This window comes from Bos mutus, chromosome 7, assembly GCF_027580195.1.
Source record: "Bos mutus isolate GX-2022 chromosome 7, NWIPB_WYAK_1.1, whole genome shotgun sequence".
Lineage (NCBI taxonomy): Eukaryota > Metazoa > Chordata > Mammalia > Artiodactyla > Bovidae > Bos > Bos mutus.
In genome coordinates this window covers 51,002,016-51,025,729 of record NC_091623.1, presented here as the reverse complement: position 1 = coordinate 51,025,729, position 23,714 = coordinate 51,002,016, and the positions used below count along the sequence as shown (strand labels likewise).

The 23,714-nt window shown below is 38.2% G+C and overlaps 1 protein-coding gene and 1 pseudogene across 1 annotated transcript; both read right to left on the bottom strand.

Moving 5' to 3' along the window:
- Positions 1-8,533: 8,533 nt before the first annotated feature.
- On the bottom strand, positions 8,534-9,463 carry LOC106701080 (olfactory receptor 5W2). The gene has a single exon (XM_014479698.1). The coding sequence runs from the start codon at positions 9,458-9,460 to the stop codon at positions 8,534-8,536; it is 927 nt and encodes a 308-aa protein (XP_014335184.1). The 5' UTR covers positions 9,461-9,463.
- A 6,018-nt stretch (positions 9,464-15,481) lies between these two features.
- LOC106701077 (olfactory receptor 5W2-like) lies at positions 15,482-16,434 on the bottom strand (annotated as a pseudogene).
- Positions 16,435-23,714: the final 7,280 nt, after the last annotated feature.

Genomic DNA, 23,714 nt, shown 5'->3' with positions numbered 1-23,714 from the left:
TTTGCTATACTTTAGCTGCTTTGCCCAACAAAAATTGGCAGAAATAATGTAAGTCTGTTTTACATTTCTTCCCCCCACCACCACTCTGCACCACACAATACTGGGATCTTATTTCCCAACCAGGGACGGAAATGTGCCTGTGGTAGAAACATGGAGTCACCCATCAGGCCTCCAGGGGAACACCTGTGAGTCAATCCTGCATTAAGCCTTTAGGAAGACAGTATCTGAAAGCCACGTGATACCAGATAAGAAGTTCATCTAACCATCTGAGAATACCTTGTGACAGACAGATTCTGAGATTGCTTAAAGGGGGAAGAGGAGAATATGAGTTCATCTGTCCAGCCATTCTCATCCAGTGACAGATGTGAGTTACCTTATAACCTAGCCTATCCTCCCACTGAATATTTTATGTGACCTTAGTCAACATGAGGATGAACAAAATAATGAATCAGAGATCATTGTTTTAAAAGAAAGATACTGCTAAGTCATGTCCAACTCTTGTGAGCCCATGAACTGTAGCCTGCCAAGCTCCTCTGTCCATGGAATTCTCCAGGCAAGAATACTGGAGTGGGGTGACATTTCCTTCTCCAGGGGAACTTCCCAACCAAGGAATTGAATCCAGGTCTCCCGCATTGCAGGGAGATATTTACAAACTAAGCTACACAGGAAGCTATTTAAGTTATGTGGTTTTGGAATACTGTTTAGGTAGCAAGAGATAACAGCAGCAGTGTGGATATATAAATAAGAGAATAGTTTAGGGTAATTATTTTCCATATATATTTACATTATATATATTTATTTTATATATTTGCATTATATATTTATTATATATATTAATACAAATCTGAAAAGTGAGGAAAATATTTGAAAAGTATATCTACACATCTGAAAAAGAACTTGTATCCAAACTTTATGAAATGCTTTCATCAATAATAAGAAAAAAAATTATAATAATAAAATTTAGGCAAAGGATTGAATAGATATGCTCACCAAGATGTGCAAACAGAAACATTGTATATGTGTTTGCTCAGTATCATTAGTTTTTAGGAAAATGACAATATCTGTTAAATGGGTTAAAATTAGAAATACTGAGCATACCTAATTTTTCCTGTTTCATCTGAATTCTCATTTGGGATTTAACAAGGACACAGATTATCTTTTTATTTTTGGAGTTACTTCTCTGATTATTCCTTTTAATTGTTTCTTGCTTTTTACCTACCTTATTTTTTCTAAAGCTAGGAAACTCATAAAACCAAATTTCATGTAATTACTATGTTTTTAGTTTTGGGAAAGTAATAGAGATACATTTTTTATGTCATTTTATATGTCATTGCCATTCTTGACCAACTCAATCCTCAAATACCAGCTGTCCTCCTGTAGAAATACAGTTGAGGCAAAGGTTAAGCCACATAACTAATTGCCAATAATTTTCCACCAGTTAAAATCAAGGAATTGATGTCTCTGTGTTACAAAAGAATTCGTGACCATTATTTGTTTCCTCTCTGGCACACTGTGGATGTGTGTGGAATAGTCCTTGATCACCTAATTCTATCCCTGACCAGATTAATTTTTCCCTCAGGTATATCCCTATCTTCTGGGATGCAAAAATCCCTTGGGTTACATTTTAATCAACCAGACCTGGCATTAGCTTTTTATCATTGCTGCTCCTCAAGACCACACAGGATAAACTCCTTTCAATCTACTCCCTCCCAACAATTTCAACCTGACTTTGGGTAGCTACATTATTAATACAAGCTGGGTAACCAAAAGATCTCCCAATGGGATTTGTGTTTCATTAAAAATGGAGATCTGAGATAACTGAAAAGTGTGTGTCAAGGAGAAAATGCATGCGTCGGATAAGAGCAAGTGAGAAAAAATTAGATTTCGGGATTTCCTTGTGCCCATGGTGACAGTAAAATCCTGTGTAGGCAACTATCTACTCAGAAGATGACTTTCTCAGAACATACTTGTGTGCCATCAAACCTGGAGTACTGTGATACAGAGTTCACTGCATGATCGAGTTACCAAATTTCATTATGTCTCATGGCTGCTGGGGGAATGACTAGGAGAGCCAGTGGGTGTTGTTCGACAAGAAAGGAATACTTCTAGTAATATAAAGATTAATTGTGTTCTGAGATATGAATGTGTGTACTACATCAGTTTCACAAATGTATAGTCAATACTTATTTTGTATAAGAAACTATCATATTAAAAGAAAAAAAAAATAGTACTCTGATAGTGAACATGCTTTGTTTAAGGAAAACTCTTTTTTAGAGTACAATACATATTTAGAAAATTTCTTCTATACATGTAAGCTTAAGTAATGAAGAAATTCTGCTCCCAGAATGAAAACAAAGAGAAAACATTACTAACATCTCAGAAAGTGTCCCCACACATCCATCACAAATTGATATCAAATATGATACTTCAGGGTCTTCCCAGATGACTCAGCTGGATAAGAATGCAGCTACCAATGCAGGAGATAAAAGAGATATGTGTTTGATTCTTGAGTCAGAATGATCCCCTGGGGGAGGGTATGGAAACCCACTCCAGTATTATTGACTGGAGAATCCGATGGAGAGAAGAGCCCGGCAGGCTCCAGTCTATAGGGTTGCACAGAGTTACACAGGACTGAGGCGACTTAACAGGCACACATGATACTCAGCTTGGATACTTTTAAAGCATACAATAACAAAATCATACAGCTTTCACAGCTTTATTTTTACCGCTTTCACACAATTCACCCTCATTGCTGTGTAGTACTCCCAGATATAAACTTCAGATCAGATCAGATCAGATCAGTCGCTCAGTCGTGTCTGACTCTTTGCGACCCCATGAATCGCAGCACACCAGGCATCCCTGTACATCACCAACTCCCGGGGTTCACTCAGACTCACGTTCATCGTGTCAGTGATGCCATCCAGCCATCTCATCCTCTGTCGTCCCCTTCTCCTCTTGCCCCCAATCCCTCCCAGCATCAGAGTCTTTTCCAATGAGTCAACTCTTCGCATGAGGTGGCCAAAGTACTGGAGTTTCAGCTTTAGCATCATTCCTTCCAAAGAAATCCCAGGGCTGATCTCCTTCAGAATGGACTGGTTGGATCTCCTTGCAGTCCAAGGGACTCCCAAGAGTCTTCTCCAACACCACAGTTCAAAAGCATCAATTCTTCGGCGCTCAGCCTTCTTCACAGTCCAACTCTCACATCCATACATGACCACTGGAAAAACCATAGCCTTGACTAGACGAACCTTTGTTGGCAGAGTAATGTTTCTGCTTTTGAATATGCTATCTAGGTTGGTCATAACTTTCCTTCCAAGGAGTAAGCATCTTTTAATTTCATGGCTGCAGTCACCATCTGTAGTGATTTTGGAGCCCAGAAAAATAAAGTCTGACACTGTTTCCACTGTTTCCCCATCTATTTCCCATGAAGTGATGGGACCAGATGCCATGATCTTCATTTTCTGAATGTTGAGCTTTAAGCCAACCTTTTCACTCTCCTCTTTCACTTTCATCAAGAAGCTTTTGAGTTCCTCTTCACTTTCTGCCATAAGGGTGGTATCATCTGCATATCTGAGGTTATTGATATTTCTCCTAGCAAACTTGATTCCAGCTTGTGCTTCTTCCACTCCAGCGTTTCTCATGATGTACTCTACATGTAAGTTAAATAAACAGGGTGACAACATACAGCCTTGACGAACTCCTTTTCCTATTTGGAACTAGTCTGTTGTTCCATGTCCAGTACTAACTGTTGCTTCCTGACCTGCATACAAATTTCTCAAGAGGCAGATCAGGTGGTCTGGTATTCTCATCTCTTGAAGAATTTTCCACAGTATATTGTGATCCACACAGTCAAAGGCTTTGGCATAGTCAATAAAGCAGAAATAGATGTTTTTCTGGAACTCTCTTGCTTTTTCCATGATCCAGTAGATGCTGGCAATTTGATCTCTGGTTCCTCTGCCTTTTCTAAAACCAGCTTGAACATCAGGAAGTTCACGGTTCACATATTGCTGAAGCCTGGCTTGGACAATTTTGAGCATTACTTTACTAGTGTGTGAGATGAGTGCATTTGTGCAGTAGTTGGAGCATTCTTTGGCATTGCCTTTCTTTGGGATTGGAATGAAAACTGACCTTTTCCAGTCCTGTGGCCACTGCTGAGTTTTCCAAATTTGCTGGCATATTGAGTGCAACACTTTCACAGCATCATCTTTCAGGATTTGGAATAGCTCAACTGGAATTCTATCACCTCCACTAGCTTTGTTCGTAGTGATGCTTTCTAAAGCCCACTTGACTTCACATTCCAGGATATCTGGCTCTAGGTCAGTGATCACACCACTGTGATTATCTGGGTCATGAAGATCTTTTTTGTACAGTTCTTCTGTGTATTCTTGCCATCTCTTCTTAGTATCTTCTGCTTCTGTTAGTTCCATATGATTTCTGTCCTTTATTGAGCCCATCTTTTCATGAAATGTTCCTTTGGTATCTCTGATTTTCTTGAAGAGATCTCTAGTCTTTCCCATTCTGTTGTTTTCCTGTATGTCTTTGCATTGATCGCCGAAGAAGGCTTTCTTATCTCTTCTTGCTATTCTTTGGAACTCTGCATTCAGATGTTTATATCTTTCCTTTTCTCCTTTGCTTTTCACTTGTCTTCTTTTACAGCTATTTGTAAGGCCTCCCCAGACAGCCATTTTGCATTTTTGCATTTCTTTTCTATGGGGATGGTCTTGATCCCTGTCTCCTGTACAATGTCATGAACCTCATTCCATAGTTCATCAGGCACTCTATCTATCAGATCTAGGCCCTTAAATCTATTTCTCACTTCCACTGTATAATCATAAGGGATTTGATTTAGGTCATACCTGAATGGTCTACTTTCTTCAATTTCAATCTGAATTTGGCAATAAGGAGTTCATGGTCTGAGCCCCAGTCAGCTCCTGGTATTGTTTTTGCTGACTGTATAGAGCTTCTCCATCTTTGGCTGCAAAGAATATAATCAATCTGATTTTGGTGTTGACCATCGGGTGATGTCCATACAGTAATTTATCTAATTTAGAGCTGGGGTCAGTATACTTGACCTCTAAAGTTTTATTGGAGATGAACATACCATTTATCTGTATATTTTTATGGTTGCTTTTGTGATACAGCAAAAATCTGAGGATTGTGACAAAGTTTATGAACTATAAATTCTAATATATACACTATTTAACATTTTAAGGATATTTGTCAAGTACTGATCTAAAGTGTGTAAAATGTGGGGGTTGTTTTCAGTTTTATATTATTACAAATAATTCAATGAAGAACGTTTTTGTATAAGTCTTTGGGTGGTCATATTCATCCATTTCTCTTAGGTATAATTCAAAAAATGCCATTTTTGAGCCATAGGAAATGTATTAGTATATGTTCTACAGTATTGGACACAGTTTAGAGTTTTATAAAATATACAGGCAATTCTCATCCAATTGTAAATTATAAAGCCATACTTATTCCACATCCTCATTAACAGTTGCTAATTCAATCATTTACACCTTACTATTCTTTAGGTGACTCATAATGCTTTTATTTGCTATTAACCTTTTATTTAAGTTTTACTTACTAGAGGGCTACTACATTTGGATATTCACTTTGATGAGGAGTCTATGTATTCTGAATATGAATTACAACTTACATAAAAGGACTATGTTTGAAAGTATTTGTTCTCCTGAATTTCATAATATCTAGATGGCTTAATGTAACCACTATTAAAGGTTGAAACAGTCTACAAGTACAGTACAATTTCTGATTTCAACCTAAAGTAACTTCTTTTTTTTTTTTCCAAATCTTTTCCAGTACTGGGATTATTTTACACAGCAGCAATCAATGCAAAGAAATAGAGGAAAACAACAGAATGGGAAAGACTAGAGATCTCTTCATGAAAATTAGAGATACAAAGGGAACATTTCATGAAAAGATGGGCTCAATAAAGAACAGAAATGGTATGGAACTAAAAGAAGCAGAAGATATTAAGAAGAGGTGGTAAGAATACACAGAAGAACTATACAAAAAATATCTTCATAACCCAGATAATCACAATGGTGTGATCACTCACCTAGAGCCAGACATCCTGGAATGTGAAGTTAAGTGGGCCTTAGAAAGCATCACTATGAAAAAATCTAGTGGACCCTCCTCCCTCCCAACCTCCCCATGGGGAGGTTGGGAGGGAGGAGGGTTCAGGATGGGGAGCATGCGTTATATCTGAAATTAAAAAAATAAAAAATAATAAAAAAAAAAAAAAAAAAAGCAATCTCGTTTACAATTGCATTAAAAATAATAAAATACCAAAAAAAAAAAGAAAAAATCTAGTGGAGGTGATGGAATTCCAGTTGAGCTATTCCAAATCCTGAAGGATGATGCTGTGAAAGTGCTGCACTCAATATGCCAGCAAATTTGGAAAACTCAGTAGTGGCCACAGGACTGGAAAAGGTCAGTTTTCATTCCAAACCCAAAGAAAGGCAATGCCAAAGATTGTTAAAACTACCGCACAAATGCACTCATCTCACACACTAGTAAAGTAATGCTCAAAATTCTCCAAGCCAGGCTTCAGCAATATGTGAACCGTGAACTTCCAGATGTTCAAGCTGGTTTTAGAAAAGACAGAGGAACCAGAGATCAAATTGCTAACATCTGCTGGATCATGGAAAAAGCAAGAGAGTTCCAGAAAAACATCTATTTCTGCTTTATTGACTATGCCAAAGCCTTTGACTGTGTGGATCACAATAAACTGTGGAAAATTCTGAAAGAGATGGGAATGCCAGACCACCTGACTTGCCTCTTGAGAAACCTATATGCAAGTCAGGAAGCAACAGTTAGAACTGGACATGGAACAACAGACTGGTTCCAAATAGGGAAAGGAGTACGTCAAGGCTGTATATTGTTACCCTGCTTATTTAACTTACATGCAGAGTACATCATGAGAAACGCTGGACTGGAAGAAGCACAAGCTGGAATCAAGATTGCCAGGAGAAATATCAATAACCTCAGAAATGCAGATAACACCAGCCTTATGGCAGAAAGTGAAGAGGAACTCAAAAGCCTCCTGATGAAAGGGAAAGAGGAGAGTGAAAAAGTTGGCTTAAAGCTCAACATTCAGACAATGAAGATCATGGCATCCGGTCCCATCACTTCATGGGAAATATATGGGGAAACAGTGGAAACAGTGTCAGACTTTATTTTTCTGGGCTCCAAAATCACTACAGATGGTGACTGCAGCCATGAAATTAAAAGACGCTTACTCCTTGGAAGGAAAGTTATGACCAACCTAGATAGCATATTCAAAAGCAGAGACATTACTTTGCCAAAAAAGGTTCGTCTAGTCAAGGCTATGGTTTTTCCAGTGGTCATGTATGGATGTGAGAGTTGGACTGTGAAGAAGGCTGAGCGCCGAAGAATTGATGCTTTTGAACTGTGGTGTTGGAGAAGACTCTTGGGAGTCCCTTGGACTGCAAGGAGATCCAACCAGTCCATTCTGAAGGAGATCAGCCCTGGGATTTCTTTGGAAGGAATGATGCTAAAGCTGAAACTCCAGTACTTTGGCCACCTCATGCGAAGAGCTGACTCATTGGAAAAGACCCTGATGCTAGGAAGGATTGGGAGCAGGAGGAGAAGGGGACAACAGAGGATGAGATGGCTGGATGGCATCACTGACTCGATGGATGTGAGTCTGAGTGAGCTCCGGGAGTTGGTGATGGACAGGGAGGCCTGGCGTGCTGCGATGCATGGGGTCACAAAGAGTCGGACACGACTGAGCGACTGATCTGATCTGATCTGATCCAGTATTTGTCTTTTACTGTTTGACTGATCTCACTTAGCATGCTGCCTTCAAGTTTTTTCCATGTTGTGGCAAACAAGGATACCGTACTTCTAAAGGACATGTGCTTGTCCACCTTAAAATCCATCTAATTGTTCCATCCTCTTACTAATATCCTTTCATTTCTTAACTTGAATGATTTTTAGATCTGAGGCTGAGTGTATCTATCCAAAGATATACTAGTTTTGTTTTTAGATTTTGGTCTATAACCCTTATTTTTTAAATTACATGAGGATTTGGGGAATCTTATGAATGTTTAGCTTGTTAGCAAATGCTTATGGTTAACACTAGCTTATATTCATTAGTACAGAAAATACAGTACGTACCATAGAATATTTTATAAAAAGCTCAAATATCTGTCAATAAACACATGAGAATTATCTAGCAATTGAAACAGGAAATGAAAGAATTTCATAAATGAAAGAATGAATCAATACAATGTGACAAAATTAAAACACTCAGGAAAGTTTTCAACAAAGAGAACATGCCATATATAAATTCTTGATACATATGAGTATGCTGTATTTGGAAGTTGTAACGTTTCTAAAATTTGGGCTTTATAGCCAATGCTTATTATTAATTTATGTATTTAGTAAGAGAACTTCTTTTGTCTTGTATAGTGCCACATAATTTTACAAACACAAAAACCACAACGTGTGTGTTTTTCTGCGTGTGAAATATAAATATTTAGCATCATCTTTTAAGTTTTATTTTTTCTAGGGCTTGTTTCACATCCTTGTTTCTTAGACTGTAAATCAGAGGGTTTAACATTGGAATCACTAGAGTAAAAAACAACAAAGTCATTTTGTCTTGATCTAGAGAGTAGGATGAACTCAGTCTGAAATACATAAAGAAAATGGTTCCCTGGAAAATTGTCACTGCAGTTAGGTGAGAGGTGCAGGTAGAGAAAGCTTTGAACCTCCCCTCTACAGAGTGGATCTTCAAGACTGAAAGGATGATATGAAAATAAAAGACAAGAACTCCTGAAATGGTACTCAGTTCAATGAAGCCATAAACAAGGAATAATGCCAACTCATTGACCTGTATATCAGAGCAAGAAAGGAGGAAAAGTGGAGGCAAATCATAGAAGAAATGGTTAATCTCATTTGACCCACAGAAACATAAGCGGAATGCTAATGTTGTGTGTATCAGAGCATCTGCCATTGCCACCAGGTAAACCCCAGCCACGAGCAGGGAGCACACCCTGTTGGACATGCTGACTGCAAAGAGCAAGGGGCTGCTGATGGCCTTGTACTGGTCACAGGGCATCACTGCCAGCAGGAGATACTCAGAATTGGCAAAGATACAGAAGACCAAGAATTGCAGAGCACAACCATGAAAAGAGATTGACTTGTTCTTGGCAAACAGGTCCACCAGCATCTTAGGGCTGGTGGCTGTGGAATAGCAGAGGTCACAGAAGGAGAGGTGGCTGAGGAAAAAGTACATGGGTGTGTGCAGCTGGAGATCCATCCTAATCAGGGTTATCATTCCAAGGTTTGCCAGAAGATTGATGAGATAAACAAGGAGAACCATGGTAAATAGGGTCACTTTGTTCTCAGTGTTCTCACTAATTCCCAAGAAAATGAATTCAGTCAAGGAGGAGCAATTGTCTCTGTCCATCCGTCTTTGCTCTTGTCTATACTCTTAGAAGAATATTTTTAAAATAAATAACAAAGATACATGGGTAGGTAACACTTCTGCACATCTTCAAAATATCATAAAGCAGAACACATTTCTTTCTATAACTGTATTTTTGTATTCAGAAAAGCATCCAGTCATGTGCCCACTCTTTAAAGAGGCAAAGCTATCTATTGGGGTAAACTTCGAGTATGAAGTCCCTTGGACTGCAATAAGAGCAAAGCAGTCCATCCTAAAGAAAACCAGTCCTGAATATTCATTGGAAGGACTGATGCTGAAGTGGAAACGCCAATAATTTGGCCACCTGATGCAAAGAACTGACTCTTTAGAAAACACCCTGCTTCTGGGAAAGGTTGAATGCAGGATAAGAAGGGGATGACTGAGGATGAGATGGTTGGATGGCATCCCAATGAACATGAGTTTGAGCAAGCTCTGGGAGATAAAGAAAGGAGAGACCAGGCATGCTGCAGTCCATGGGGTTGCAAGGGTTGGACATGACTAAGTGACTGAACAACAACAAATCCTCCATTATAAATATGTACTGAATCTTCTTTATCCAGTCATCTGTTAACAGACATTTAGGTTACCTCTATATCTTGGCTATTGTAAACAGCACTGCAGTGAACACTGGGGTACACATATCCTTTCAAACTACAGTTTTCTCAGAATATATGCCCTGCATTGGGATGGTTGGATCATGCACTAGCTCAATTTTTAAATTTTTAAGGGACCTTCATACTGTTCTGGCCGTACAAATTTACTGTTGTGGCCGTACAAATTTACATTCCCACAACAGCGTAGGAGGTTTTTCTATTCTCCACACACTCTCATGACCTGCCTCTTGAGAAATCTGTATGCAGGACAAAAAGCAACAATTAGAACTGGACATGGAACAACAGACTGGTTCCAAATAGGAAAAGGAGTACGTCAAGGCTGTATATTGTCACCCTGCTTATTTAAGTTATATGCAGAGTACATCATGAGAAACGCTGGGCTGGATGAAGCACAAGCTGGAATCAAGATTGCCGGGGAAAATGACAATAACCTCAGATATGCAGATGACACCACCCTTATGGCAGAAAGTGAAAAAGAACTAAAGAGCCTCTTGAAAGTGAAAGAGGAGAGTGAAAAAGTTGGCTTAAAGCTCAACATTCAGGAAACAAAGATCATGGCATCCAGTCCCATCACTTCATGGCAAATAGATGGGGAAACAGTGGAAACAGTGTCAGACTTTATTTTGGGGGTCTCCAAAATCTCTGCAGGTGGTGACTGCAGCCATGAAATTAAAAGACGCTTGCTCCTTGGAAGGAAAATTATGACCAACCTAGATAGCATGTTGAAAAGCAGAGACATTACTTTGCCAAATAAGGTCCGTCTAGTCAAGGCTATGGTTTTTCCAGTGGTCATGTATGGATGTGAGTGTTGGACTAGAAAGAAAATTCTTCGCTGGGCACCGAAGAATTGATGCTTTTGAACTGTGGTGTTGGAGAAGACTCTTGAGAGTCCCTTGGACTGCCAGGAGATCCAATCAGTCCATCCTAAAGGAAATCAGTCCTGAATATTCATTGGAAGGACTGATGTTGAAGCTGAAATTCCAATCCTTTGGCCACATGATGCTAAGAGCTGACTCATTTGAAATGACCCTGATGCTGGGAAAGATTGAAAGCAGAAGGAGAAGGGGACAACAGAGGATGAGATGGTTGGATGGCATCACTGAATCAATGGACATGGATTTGGGTGGACTCCAGGAGTTGGTGATGGACAGGGAGACCTGGTGTGCTGCAGTCCATGGGGTCACAAAGAGTTGGACACCACTGAGCAAATGAACTGAAATGAGCTGGCACCCTCTCCAGCATTTATTGTTTGTAGGCTTTTTGATGATGGTCATTTTAATCAGTGTGAGATAATATCTCTTTACGGTTTTAATTTGCTTTTCTTTAATGATTCATGTGTTGAGAATCTTTTCATGTACCTCTTGGTTGCCTGTATATTTTGTTTGGAGAAATGTCTATTCAGATCTTCTGTGCATGTTTTTGTTTGGGTTGTTTGCTTTGTATACTGAGCTGCATTAGCTCTTTGTAAATTTTGGAATTAATCCCTAGTTGCTAACATCATTTACAAATATTGTCTCCCATTCTATGGGTTGTCCTTTCATTGTTTTTATGGTATCCTTTGCTGTGCAGAACTTTTTTTGTTGTTGTTTTAGTTTAATTAGGTCCATTGGTTTATTTTTGTTTTTATTTCTGTTGCCTTAGGAGGCGGATACTATATATATATATATATATATATATATATATATATATATATATATATACACACACACACACACATATATATTGCTGCAATGAATGTCAAAGACTGTTACACCTATGTTTTCCTCTAAGAGTTTTGTAATACCTCATCTTATATTTATGTCTTTAATCCATTTTGCATTTATTTTTGTGTACAGTGTTAGAAGAAGGTTATGACCAACCTAGATAGCATATTTAAAAGCAGAGACATTGCTTTGCCAACAAAGGTTCGTCTAGTCAAGGCTATGGTTTTTCCTGTGGTCATGTATGGATATGAGAGTTGGACTGTGAAGAAGGCTGAGCGCCGAAGAATTGATGCTTTTGAACTGTGGTGTTGGAGAAGACTCTTGAGAGTCCCTTGGACTGCAAGGAGATCCAACCAGTCCATTCTGAAGGAGATCATCCCTGGGATTTCTTTGGAAGGAATGATGCTAAAGCTGAAACTCCAGTACTTTGGCCACCTCATGCGAAGAGTTGACTCATTGGAAAAGACTCTGATGCTGGGAGGGATTGGGGGCAGGAGGAGAAGGGGATGACAGAGGATGAGATGGCTGGATGGCATCACTGACTCGATGGATGTGAGTCTGAGTGAACTCTGGGAGTTGGTGATGGACAGGGATGCCTAGTGTGCTGCGATTCATGGGGTCGCAAAGAGTCAGACACGACTGAGCAACTGATCTGATCTGACAGTGTTAGAAAATATTCTAATTTCATGCATTTACATGAGTGGTACAATTTTCCCAGCACACTTATTGAAGAGACTGCCTTTTCTCTTTTGACAGTCCTGCCTCCGCTGCATTTATAGTTCTCAGTTTTTACTTCAGAGTGATTTTGAGGCTTCGTAGGAATTACTTGACTGTATAGTTAATTAATGCTTGCTATTACAGTTCTATGAAGACCTACAAGACCTTTTAGAACTAACACTCAAAAAAGATGTCCTTTTCATTATAGGGGACTGGAATGCAAAAGTAGGAAGCCAAGAAACACCTGGAGTAACAGGCAAATTTGGCCTTGGAATACAGAATGAAGCAGGGCAAAGACTAATAGAGTTTTGCCAAGAAAATGCACTGGTCATAACAAACACCCTCTTCCAACAACACAAGAGAAGACTCTATACATGGACATCACCAGATGGTCAACACAGAAATCAGATTGATTATATTCTTTGCAGCCAAAGATGGAGAAGCTCTATACAGTCAGCAAAAACAAGACCAGGAGCTGACTGGGGCTCAGACCATGAACTCCTTATTGCCAAATTCAGACTGAAATTGAAGAAAGTAGGGAAAACCACTAGACCATTCAGGTATGACCTAAATCAAATCCCTTATGATTATACAGTGGAAGTGAGAAATAGATTTAAGGGCCTAGATCTGATAGATAGAGTGCCTGATGAACTATGGAATGAGGTTCGTGACATTGTACAGGAGACAGGGATCAAGACCATCCCCATAGAAAAGAAATGCAAAAATGCAAAATGGCTGTCTGGGGAGGCCTTACAAATAGCTGTGAAAAGAAGAGAAGCGAAAAGCAAAGGAGAAAAGGAAAGATGTAAGCATCTGAATGCAGAGTTCCAAAGAATAGCAAGAAGAGATAAGAAAGCCTTCTTCAGCGATCAATGCAAAGAAATAGAGGAAAACAACAGAATGGGAAAGACTAGGGATCTATTCAAGAAAATCAGAGATACCAAAGGAACATTTCATGCAAAGATGAGCTAGATAAAGGACAGAAATGGTATGGACCTAACAGAAGCAGAAGATATTAAGAAGAGATGGCAAGAATACACAGAAGAACTGTACAAAAAAGATCTTCACGACCCAGATAATCACGATGGTGTGATCACTGACCTAGAGCCAGACATCCTGGAATGTGAAGTCAAGTGGGCCTTAGGAAGCATCACTATGAGCAAAGCTAGTGGAGGTGATGGAATTCCAGTTGAGCTATTCCAAATCCTGAAAGATGACGCTGTGAAAGTGTTGCACTCAATATGCCAGCAAATTTGGAAAACTCAGCAGTGGCCACAGGACTGGAAAAGGTCAGTTTTCATTCCAAGCCCAAAGAAAGGCAATGCCAAAGAATGCTCCAACTACCACACAATTGCACTCATCTCACATGCTAGTAAAGTAATGCTCAAAATTCTCCAAGCCAGGCTTCAGCAATATGTGAACCGTGAACTTCCTGATGTTCAAGCTGGTTTTAGAAAAGGCAGAGGAACCAGAGATCAAATTGCCAGCATCTACTGGATCATGGAAAAAGCAAGAGAGTTCCAGAAAAATATCTATTTCTGCTTTATTGACTATGCCAAAGCCTTTGACTGTGTGGGTCACAATAAACTGTGGAAAATTCTTCAAGAGATGGGAACACCAGACCACCTGATCTGCCTCTTAAGAAATTCATGTGCAGGTCAGGAAGCAACAGTTAGAACTGGACACGGAACAACAGACTGGTTCCAAATAGGGAAAGGAGTACGTCAAGGCTGTATATTGTTACCCTGCTTATTTAACTTACATGCAGAGTACATCATGAGAAATGCTGGACTGGAAGAAACACAAGCTGGAATCAAGATTGCCAGGAGAAATATCAATAACCTCAGATATGCAGATGATACCACCCTTATGGCAGAAAGTGAAGAGGATCTAAAAAGCCTCTTGATGAAAGTGAAAGTGGAGAGTGAAAAAGTTGGCTTAAAGCTCAACATTCAGAACATGAAGATCATGGCATCCAGTCCCATCACTTCATGGGAAATAGATGGGTGAACAGTGGAAACAGTGTCAGATTTATTTTTCTGGGCTCCAAAATCACTACAGATGGTGACTTCAGCCATGAAATTAAAAGACGCTTGCTCCTTGGAAGGAAAGTTATGACCAACCTAGATAGCATATTCAAAAGCAGAGACATTGCTTTGCCAACAAAGGTTCATCTAGTCAAGGCTATGGTTTTTCCAGTGGTCATGTATGGATGTGAGAGTTGGACTGTGAAGAAGGCTGAGCACCGAAGAATTGATGCTTTTGAACTGTGGTGTTGGAGAAGACTCTTGAGAGTCCCTTGGACTGCAAGGAGATCCAACCAGTCCATTCTGAAGGAGATCATCCCTGGGATTTCTTTGGAAGGAATGATGCTAAAGCTGAAACTCCAGTATTTTGGCCAGCTAATGAGAAGAGTTGACTCATTGGAAAAAACTCTGATGCTGGGAGGGATTGGAGGCAGGAGGAGAAGGGGACGACAGAGGATGAGATGGCTGGATGGCGTCACTGACTCGATGGACGTGAGTCTGAGTGAACTCCGGAAGTGGTGATGGACAGGGAGGCCTGGCGTGCTGTGATTCATGAGGTTGCAGAGTCAGACACGACTGAGCGACTGATCTGATCTGATCTATAGTCATTAATGTAGAAAATATAGTGTATGTCATAGAATATAAAGGACCTAAATGTTCAAAGGTCTCTCAGTAAATATACAATAAATTTTAGTGTAATTGAAATAATATTTGAATGAAAGAATTAACCATAATATTTGACAAAATTGCAAAATTCTGGAAGTACTCAGCAAAGAGGAAGTGCTATATATTAATTGTATATACACAATGAAGCATGCTGTGTTTTAAAGATTACATTTTATTATAAATATTTATTTGCTCCTTTATAGTATTTGAAACAATTTCATTTCCCTTGGATCATGAATATAATTTTACAAAAACAACAAACATATACATGTGTGTCTATATATTTATAGTACACCCTTTAAAACCACCTTTCATTTTCCAGTTTTTCAGGGCCTGTTTCACATCTTTGTTCTATAGGCTATATAACAGAGGATTTAACATGGGAATCACAAGGGTATAGAACAATTAGGTCATTTTGCCTTGATCTGGAGAGTAGAAAGTATTTGGCCTGAAATACAAGAAAAGTACAGTTCCCTAGAAAATTGTCACAACATTTAAATGAGAGGTGCAGGTGTAGAAAGCTTTGAACTTCCCATCAGTAGAGTGGGTCTTCAAGACTGAAAGGATGATAAAATAAGAGAAAAGGACTCCTGAAATAGTACTCAGTTCAATAAAACCCAAAATAGTGAATAACACCAATTCATTGTCCTGTATATCAGAGCAGGAAAGGAGTAAAAGTGGAGGTAAGTCACAGAAGAAATCATTAATCTCATTTGACCCACAGAAGCATAAATGGAATGCTAATGTCTTGTGTATCAGAGAATCTGCCATTCCCACTAGGAAAACCCCAGCCACAAGCGGGGAGCACACCCCACTGGACATGCTGACTGCATAGAGCAAGGGGCTGCTGACGGCCTTGTACCAGTCATAGGCCATCACGGCCAGCAGGAAACACTCCTAATCTGCAAAGATACAGAAGACCAAGAATTGCAGAGCATAGCCATAGGAGGGTATTGATTTGTTCTTGGCAAATAGGTCCAAGAGCATCTTGGGGTGAATTGCAGTGCATAACAGAGGACACAGAAGAAGAGGTGACCAAGGAAAAAGTACACAGGTGTGTGAAGCTGCAGATCCATCTTAATCAGGAACATCATCCCAAGATTTGCCAAGTGGCCAGTGAGATAAATAATTAGAACTATGTTAAATATGGTCACTTTGTCCTCGGCATTATCAATAATTTCCAAGAAAATGAATCCAGTAATAGAGGAGCAGTTCCCTCCATCCATTTTCCTTTGTTCTTGTCTAAGATTTTAGAAAATGATCAAGAAAAGAACACATGGATGTGTAACACTTCTGCACATCTGCAATATATCATAAGATAGAATACAATTCTATATGCAATTGTCTTTATATTCAGAAAATTATACATTTATGCATGCACTCTTTAAAAAGGCATAACTGTTATTACTCAATAAAAACAAATACCTGGTATAGAGCATTGGGAAACTGAACCAAATCTAAATGTAATTTGTGAGACATGTTACTTTCTACAAGCTTGTCTCTGAGCCTTCCTTTCTTTACCTCAAAGAATACATTTGATGAACTTACCTGTCTTCTCCTCTACAAAATAATGTGGGTGAGACTCTAATGTTAGAGATACCTGGCTGTAAGAGTCAGGACTAAGCATTTTCTGTGAATATTCATGTGGATGCAAAACAAGGTAACAATTTTAATATTTCTCAAAACCATGGCTGTTTTAAGAGTATCTGTATCAGTTCCAGAAATAATGAGCATATCATGGATTGATCATAATAAAATAATTATGCTTCTGGTTTTGGTTTATGTTATGTTCACTATCTGGTGAGACATTAAGCAAGTATTAATGAGCTGTTCTCTAGTTGTGTATTTTTGTTTTGTCATAATATTAATTACCTTTCTGTGGGAATTGTCTGGTGCCAAAGAAAGAATCTCTTTACTCATTGAAAGAAAACATGTCTACAAACTTATTTAACTCATATATTTTTAATCTATTGAGCTACCCTGTAGCTCAGCTGGTAAAAATCAGCCTGCAATACAGGAGACCCTGGTTCAATTCCTGCGGCAGGAAGATCCCCGGAGAATGGGTAGGCTACCCACTCCAATATTCTTGTGCTTCCCTGGTGGCTCAGATGGTAAAGAATCTACCTGCAATGTGGGAGATCTGGGTTCGATCCCTGGGTTGGGAAGATCCCCTAGAGAAAAGAACAGCTACCCACTCCAGTGAAATATAAAAAAGACTTTTTCTTTGTAAAATGGAAATGAGATGAGTGATAATAAATGCTGTGGGCTTCCTTTATAGCTCAGCTAGTAAAGAATCTGCCTGCAATGAGGGAGACCTGGGTTTGATCCCTGGGTTGGGAATAAGCTCTTGAAGAAGGAAATAGCTACCCACTCCAGTATTCTAGCCTGGAGAATTCCATGAACTGTATAGTTCATGGCGTCACAAAGTCAGACACGACTGAGTGACTTTCACTTTCAATTGTTTCTGAAATATATAGACTTATCTCCATTGTGTTTGCATGCATTTATATGTCCATCACGTGTTTGCATGTGTGTGTGTCTTGGATAATATGTGAAAATTGGAGTGTGAGTGATATGTATATTTTTTAGACCTAAAGAATATGACATATTGTTCACATGAAGTTCAGTTTTTCACATGTTGTTATTTGTAAGATGGAACCTCAAATACTTTTGAAATAAAGCAACAAGAATCTTCAAACTGATGTTTATACTTGGCTGTTGTTGTTATTTAGTCACTAAGTCATGTTTGGAACTTTAGTGACCCCCTGGACTGTAGCCCACCAGGCTCCTCTGTCCATGGAATGCTGTACAGTTCAATACCATCTGATTGATACCATCTGATCATGGTCAACATGAAGAATAACAGAATACAGCCCAGTTATTTAAACTGTGCCATTTTGAAATAGTGTTTATATAGCAAATGAAAGCTGAAGCAGTATGAATAGAATATAAGCAGAGGGGGGAAAATGTTTTGTTGATTATTAATTATTCCTGTTACATAATTTTATTAAATCTTTTTAATGTTTTGTGTTATTATGTAATGCTATGTATTATTATGTAATATAGATAGATGTTAGATTTATAGATGAAATGAAGAAAATATTTGCAAAACATTTTTGCAACAATTTGTAGCTAGACTATACAAAAATATTTATAAATAATAAAAACACAACCCAATTAAAAATAGAGACATGATTGAACAGATACCTCACCAACAGATACATAAATGGTAATTAATGATATAATAAATAATAATTATGAAAATAATAGTAAACAGCAAAAACATAAGTTATAGAAATATATTTTGCAGTTATACCTGTCTTTTTATGTCCAGGCTTCAAGTGAGTGTTCTCTGTGGTGCTTCTCAATGTCACGTCAGTTGACCAGCCATTGAAGACACAAGTTATATGCTCAGTAGCTCATTGTGTTTCTGAGATACCAGAGAAGGATGTTCCATACTTTCAGTAATATTTTCACACATAAAAATAAAAGATAGGGGGGAAAACAAATACTTTGCTTGCAATTAACCTTTAGTCTGTAAGATGCCACTTACTTAGAAAAAGTTTTCAAATTAATTTGGATTAGATTGGGTATAGAAGGTTCTTGACTTGTTATTGGACATCACTTAAGAAAGGTATTTGATTTTGTATTATCGCTTTCTTAGCACCCCTGCCTCACAACATCTTGTTGCACTTTATGTATTTTAATTGATTAAAGAAATATATGTATTTAAGATCTATCAAGTGTTTAAAATGATTCAGGCATGATTCTCAGCATTTAGTCAAACATGCAACAGTCATTGATGTAGGTACTATACTCTCCTAATTTTACAGGTCAGACAATTGAGACAGAAAAAATAAGTAACTTGATCAAAGTGCAATTGACTAGTTGGGTACAAGAGATAGCAAAGGAACGAAAGGAATCTGGCTTCCTCTCTAATCCAGTAATTTCGTAAATGCAATCTTGTTAATGAGATATTCTACACATGAAAACACACACAGACACAATCTCTGAGGTTCTTACTATATCTTTTAAGACAACCTATTACAATCTGTTCTAGCATTAAGTCCCAGCTCCTAATGGTTGGAAGTGACAGACTTTATTTTCTTGGGCTCCAAAATCACTGCAGATGGTGACTACAGCCATGAAATTAAAAGACACTTGCTCCATGGAAGAAAAGGTATGACAAACATAGACAGCATATTAAAAAGCAGAGACATTACTTTAGCAACAAAGGTCCATTGAGTCAAAGCTATAGTTTTTCAAGTAGTCATGTATGGATGTGAAAGATGGACCATAAAGAAAGCTGAGTGCCAAAGAATTGATGCTTTTGAACTGTCATGTTGGAGAAGACTCTTGAGAACCCTTTGGCCTGTAAGAAGATCAAACCAGTCAATAATAAAGGAATATTCATTGGCAGGGCTGATTTTGAAGCTGAAGCTCCAATAATTTGGTCACCTTACATGAAGAAATGACTCATTGGAAAAGACCCCATAGCTGGTAAAGATTGAAGGCAGGAGAAGGAGATGACAGAGGATGAGATGCTTGGATGGCATCATCAACTCTATGGACATGAGTTTGAACAAGCTCTGGGAGTTGGTGATGGACAGGAAGGCCTGGCATGCTGCAGTCCATGGGGTTGCAAAGAGTCAGACACAACTGAGTGACTGAACTGAACCGAATAGTTGGAAAGTTATCCAACTATTAGTTTGAAGCAATTTTGAAACTTTCAAATGTTTCCTTTATATGGGGGCTATGAAATGTGTTTGGCTCTGTGAAAACAAGTGTTTGGGAGGAGGAACTAAGATGGCAGAGGAGTAGGACGGGGAAAACACTTTCTCCCCCACAAATTCATCAAAAGAACATTTAAACGCTGAGTAAATTCCACAAAACAACTTCTGAATGCTGGCAGAGGACATCAGGCACCCAGAAAAGCAACCCAAGTCTTCAGAAGGAGAGAGAAGAAATACAGCTCCACTCACCAGAACACCGACACAAGCTTCCCTAACCAAGAAACCTTGACAAGCCACCTGTACAAACCCACACAGAGTGAAGAAATGCCACAATAAAGAGAACTACACAAACTGCCAGAATACAGAAAGGACACCCTAAACTCAGCAATTTAAACAAGATGAAGAGACAGAGGAATACCCAGCAGATAAAGGAACAGGATAAATGCCCACCAAACCAAACAAAAGAGGAAGAGATAGGGAATCTACCTGATAAAGAATTCCGAATAATGATAGTGAAATTAATCCAAAATCTTGAAATCAAAATGGAATCACAGATAAATAGCCTGGAGACAAAGATTGAGAAGATGCAAGAAAGGTTTAACAAGGACCTAGAAGAAATAAAAAAGAGTCAATATATAATGAATAATGCAATAAATGAAATTAAAAACACTCTGGAGGCAACAAATAGTAGAATAACAGAGGCAGAAGATAGGATTAGTGTATTAGAAGGTAGAATGGTAGAAATAAATGAATCAGAGAGGATAAAAGAAAAACGAATTAAAAGAAATGAGGATAATCTCAGAGACCTCCAGGACAATATTAAACGCTACAACATTCGAATCATAGGGGTCCCAGAAGAAGAAGACAAAAAGAAAGACCATGAGAAAATACTTGAAGAGATAATAGTTGAAAACTTCCCTAAAATGGGGAAGGAAATAATCACCCAAGTCCAAGAAAGCCAGAGAGTCCCAAACAGGATAAACCCAAGGCGAAACACCCCAAGACACATATTAATCAAATTAACAAAGATCAAACACAAAGAACAAATATTAAAAGCAGCAAGGGAAAAACAACAAATAACACACAAGGGAATTCCCATAAGGATAACAGCTGATCTTTCAACACAAACTCTTCAAGCCAGGAGGGAATGGCAAGACATACTTACAGTGATGAAAGAAAATAACCTACAGCCCAGATTATTGTACCCAGCAAGGATCTCATTCAAATATGAAGGAGAAATCAAAAGCTTCACAGACAACCAAAAGCTGAGAGAATTCAGCACCACCAAACCAGCTCTCCAACAAATACTAAAGGATATTCTCTAGACAGGAAACACAAAAACGGTGTATAAACTCAAGCCCAAAACAATAAAGTAAATGGCAATGGGATCATACTTATCAGTAATTACCTTAAACGTAAATGGGTTGAATGCCCTAACCAAAAGACAAAGACTGGCTGAATGGATACAAAAACAAGACCCCTACATATGTTGTCTACAAGAGACCCACCTCAAAACAGGGGACACATACAGACTGAAAGTGAAGGGCTGGAAAAAGATTTTCCATGCAAATAGGGACCAAAAGAAAGCAGGAGTAGCAATACTTATATCAGATAAAATAGACTTTAAAACAAAGGCTGTGAAAAGAGATAAAGATGGTCACTACATAATGATCAAAGGATCAATCCAAGAAGAAGACATAACAATTATAAATATATGTGCACCCAACACGGGAGCACCACAATATGTAAGGCAAATGCTAACAAGTATGAAAGGAGAAATTAACAATAACACAATAATAGTGGGAGACTTTAATACCCCACTCACACCTATGGATAGATCAACTAAACAGAAAATTAACAAGGAAACACAAACTTTAAATGATACAATAGACCAGTTAGACCTAATTGATGTCTATAGGACATTTCATCCCAAAACAATGAATTTCACCTTTTTCTCAAGCGCACACGGAACCTTCTCCAGGATAGATCACATCCTGGGCCATAAATCTAGCCTTGGTAAATTCAAAAAAATAGAAATCATTCCAAGCATCTTTTCTGACCACAATGCAGTAAGATTAGATCTCAATTACAGGAGAAAAACTATTAAAAATTCCAACATATGGAGGCTGAACAACACGCTGCTGAATAACCAACAAATCACAGAAGAAATCAAAAAAGAAATAAAAATTTGCATAGAAACTAATGAAAATGAAAACACAACAACCCAAAACCTATGGGACACTGTAAAAGTAGTCCTAAGGGGAAACTTCATAGCAATACAGGCATACCTCAAGAAACAAGAAAAAAGTCAAATAAATAACCCAACCCTACACCTAAAGCAACTAGAAAAGGAAGAAATGAAGAACCCCAGGGTTAGTAGAAGGAAAGAAATCTTAAAAATTAGGGCAGAAATACATGCAAAAGAAATAAAAGAGATCATAGCAAAAATCAACAAAGCCAAAAGCTGGTTCTTTGAAAGGATAAATAAAATTGACAAACCATTAACCAGACTTATCAAGAAACAAAGGGAGAAAAATCAAATCAATAAAATTAGAAATGAAAATGGAGAGATCACAACAGACAACACAGAAATACAAAGGATCATAAGAGACTACTATCAACAATTATATGCCAATAAAATGGACAACGTGGAAGAAATGGACAAATTCTTAGAAAAGTACAACTTTCCAAAACTCGACCAGGAAGAAATAGAAAATCTTAACAGACCCATCACAAGCACAGAAATTGAAACTGTAATCAAAAATCTTCCAGCAAACAAAAGTCCAGGTCCAGACAGCTTCAAAGCTGAATTCTACCAAAAGTTTAGAGAAGAGCTAACACCTATCCTGCTCAAACTCTTCCAGAAAATTGCAGAGGAAGGTAAACTTCCAAACTCATTCTATGAGGCCACCATCACCCTAATACCAAAACCTGACAAAGACCCCACAAAAAAAGAAAACTACAGGCCAATATCCCTGATGAACATAGATGCAAAAATCCTTAACAAAATTCTAGCAATCAGAATCCAACAACACATTAAAAAGATCATACCACCATGACCAAGTGGGCTTTATCCCAGGGATGCAAGGATTCTTCAATATCCACAAATCAATCAATGTAATACACCACATCAACAATTGAAAAATAAAAACCATATGATTATCTCAATAGATGCAGAGAAAGCCTTTGATAAAATTCAACACCCATTTATGATAAGAACTCTCCAGAAAGCAGGAATAGAAGGAACATACCTCAACATAATAAAAGCTATATATGACAAACCCACAGCAAAGATTATCCTCAATGGTGAAAAATTGAAAGCATTTCCTCTAAAGTCAGGAACAAGACAAGGGTGCCCACTTTCACCATTACTATTCAACATAGTTTTGGAAGTTTTGGCCACAGCAATCAGAGCAGAAAAAGAAATAAAAGGAATCCAAATTGGAAAAGAAGAAGTAAAACTCTCACTATTTGCAGATGACATGATCCTCTACATAGAAAACCCTAAAGATTCCACCAGAAAATTACTAGAAATAATCAATGACTATAGTAAAGTTGCAGGATATAAAATCAACACACAGAAATCCCTTGCATTCCTATACACTAATAATGAGAAAACAGAAAGAGAAATTAAGGAAACAATTCCATTCACCATTGCAATGGAAAGAATAAAATACTTAGGAATATATCTACCTAAAGAAACTAAAGACCTATATATAGAAAACTATAAAACACTGGTGAAAGAAATCAAAGAGGACACTAATAGATGGAGAAAT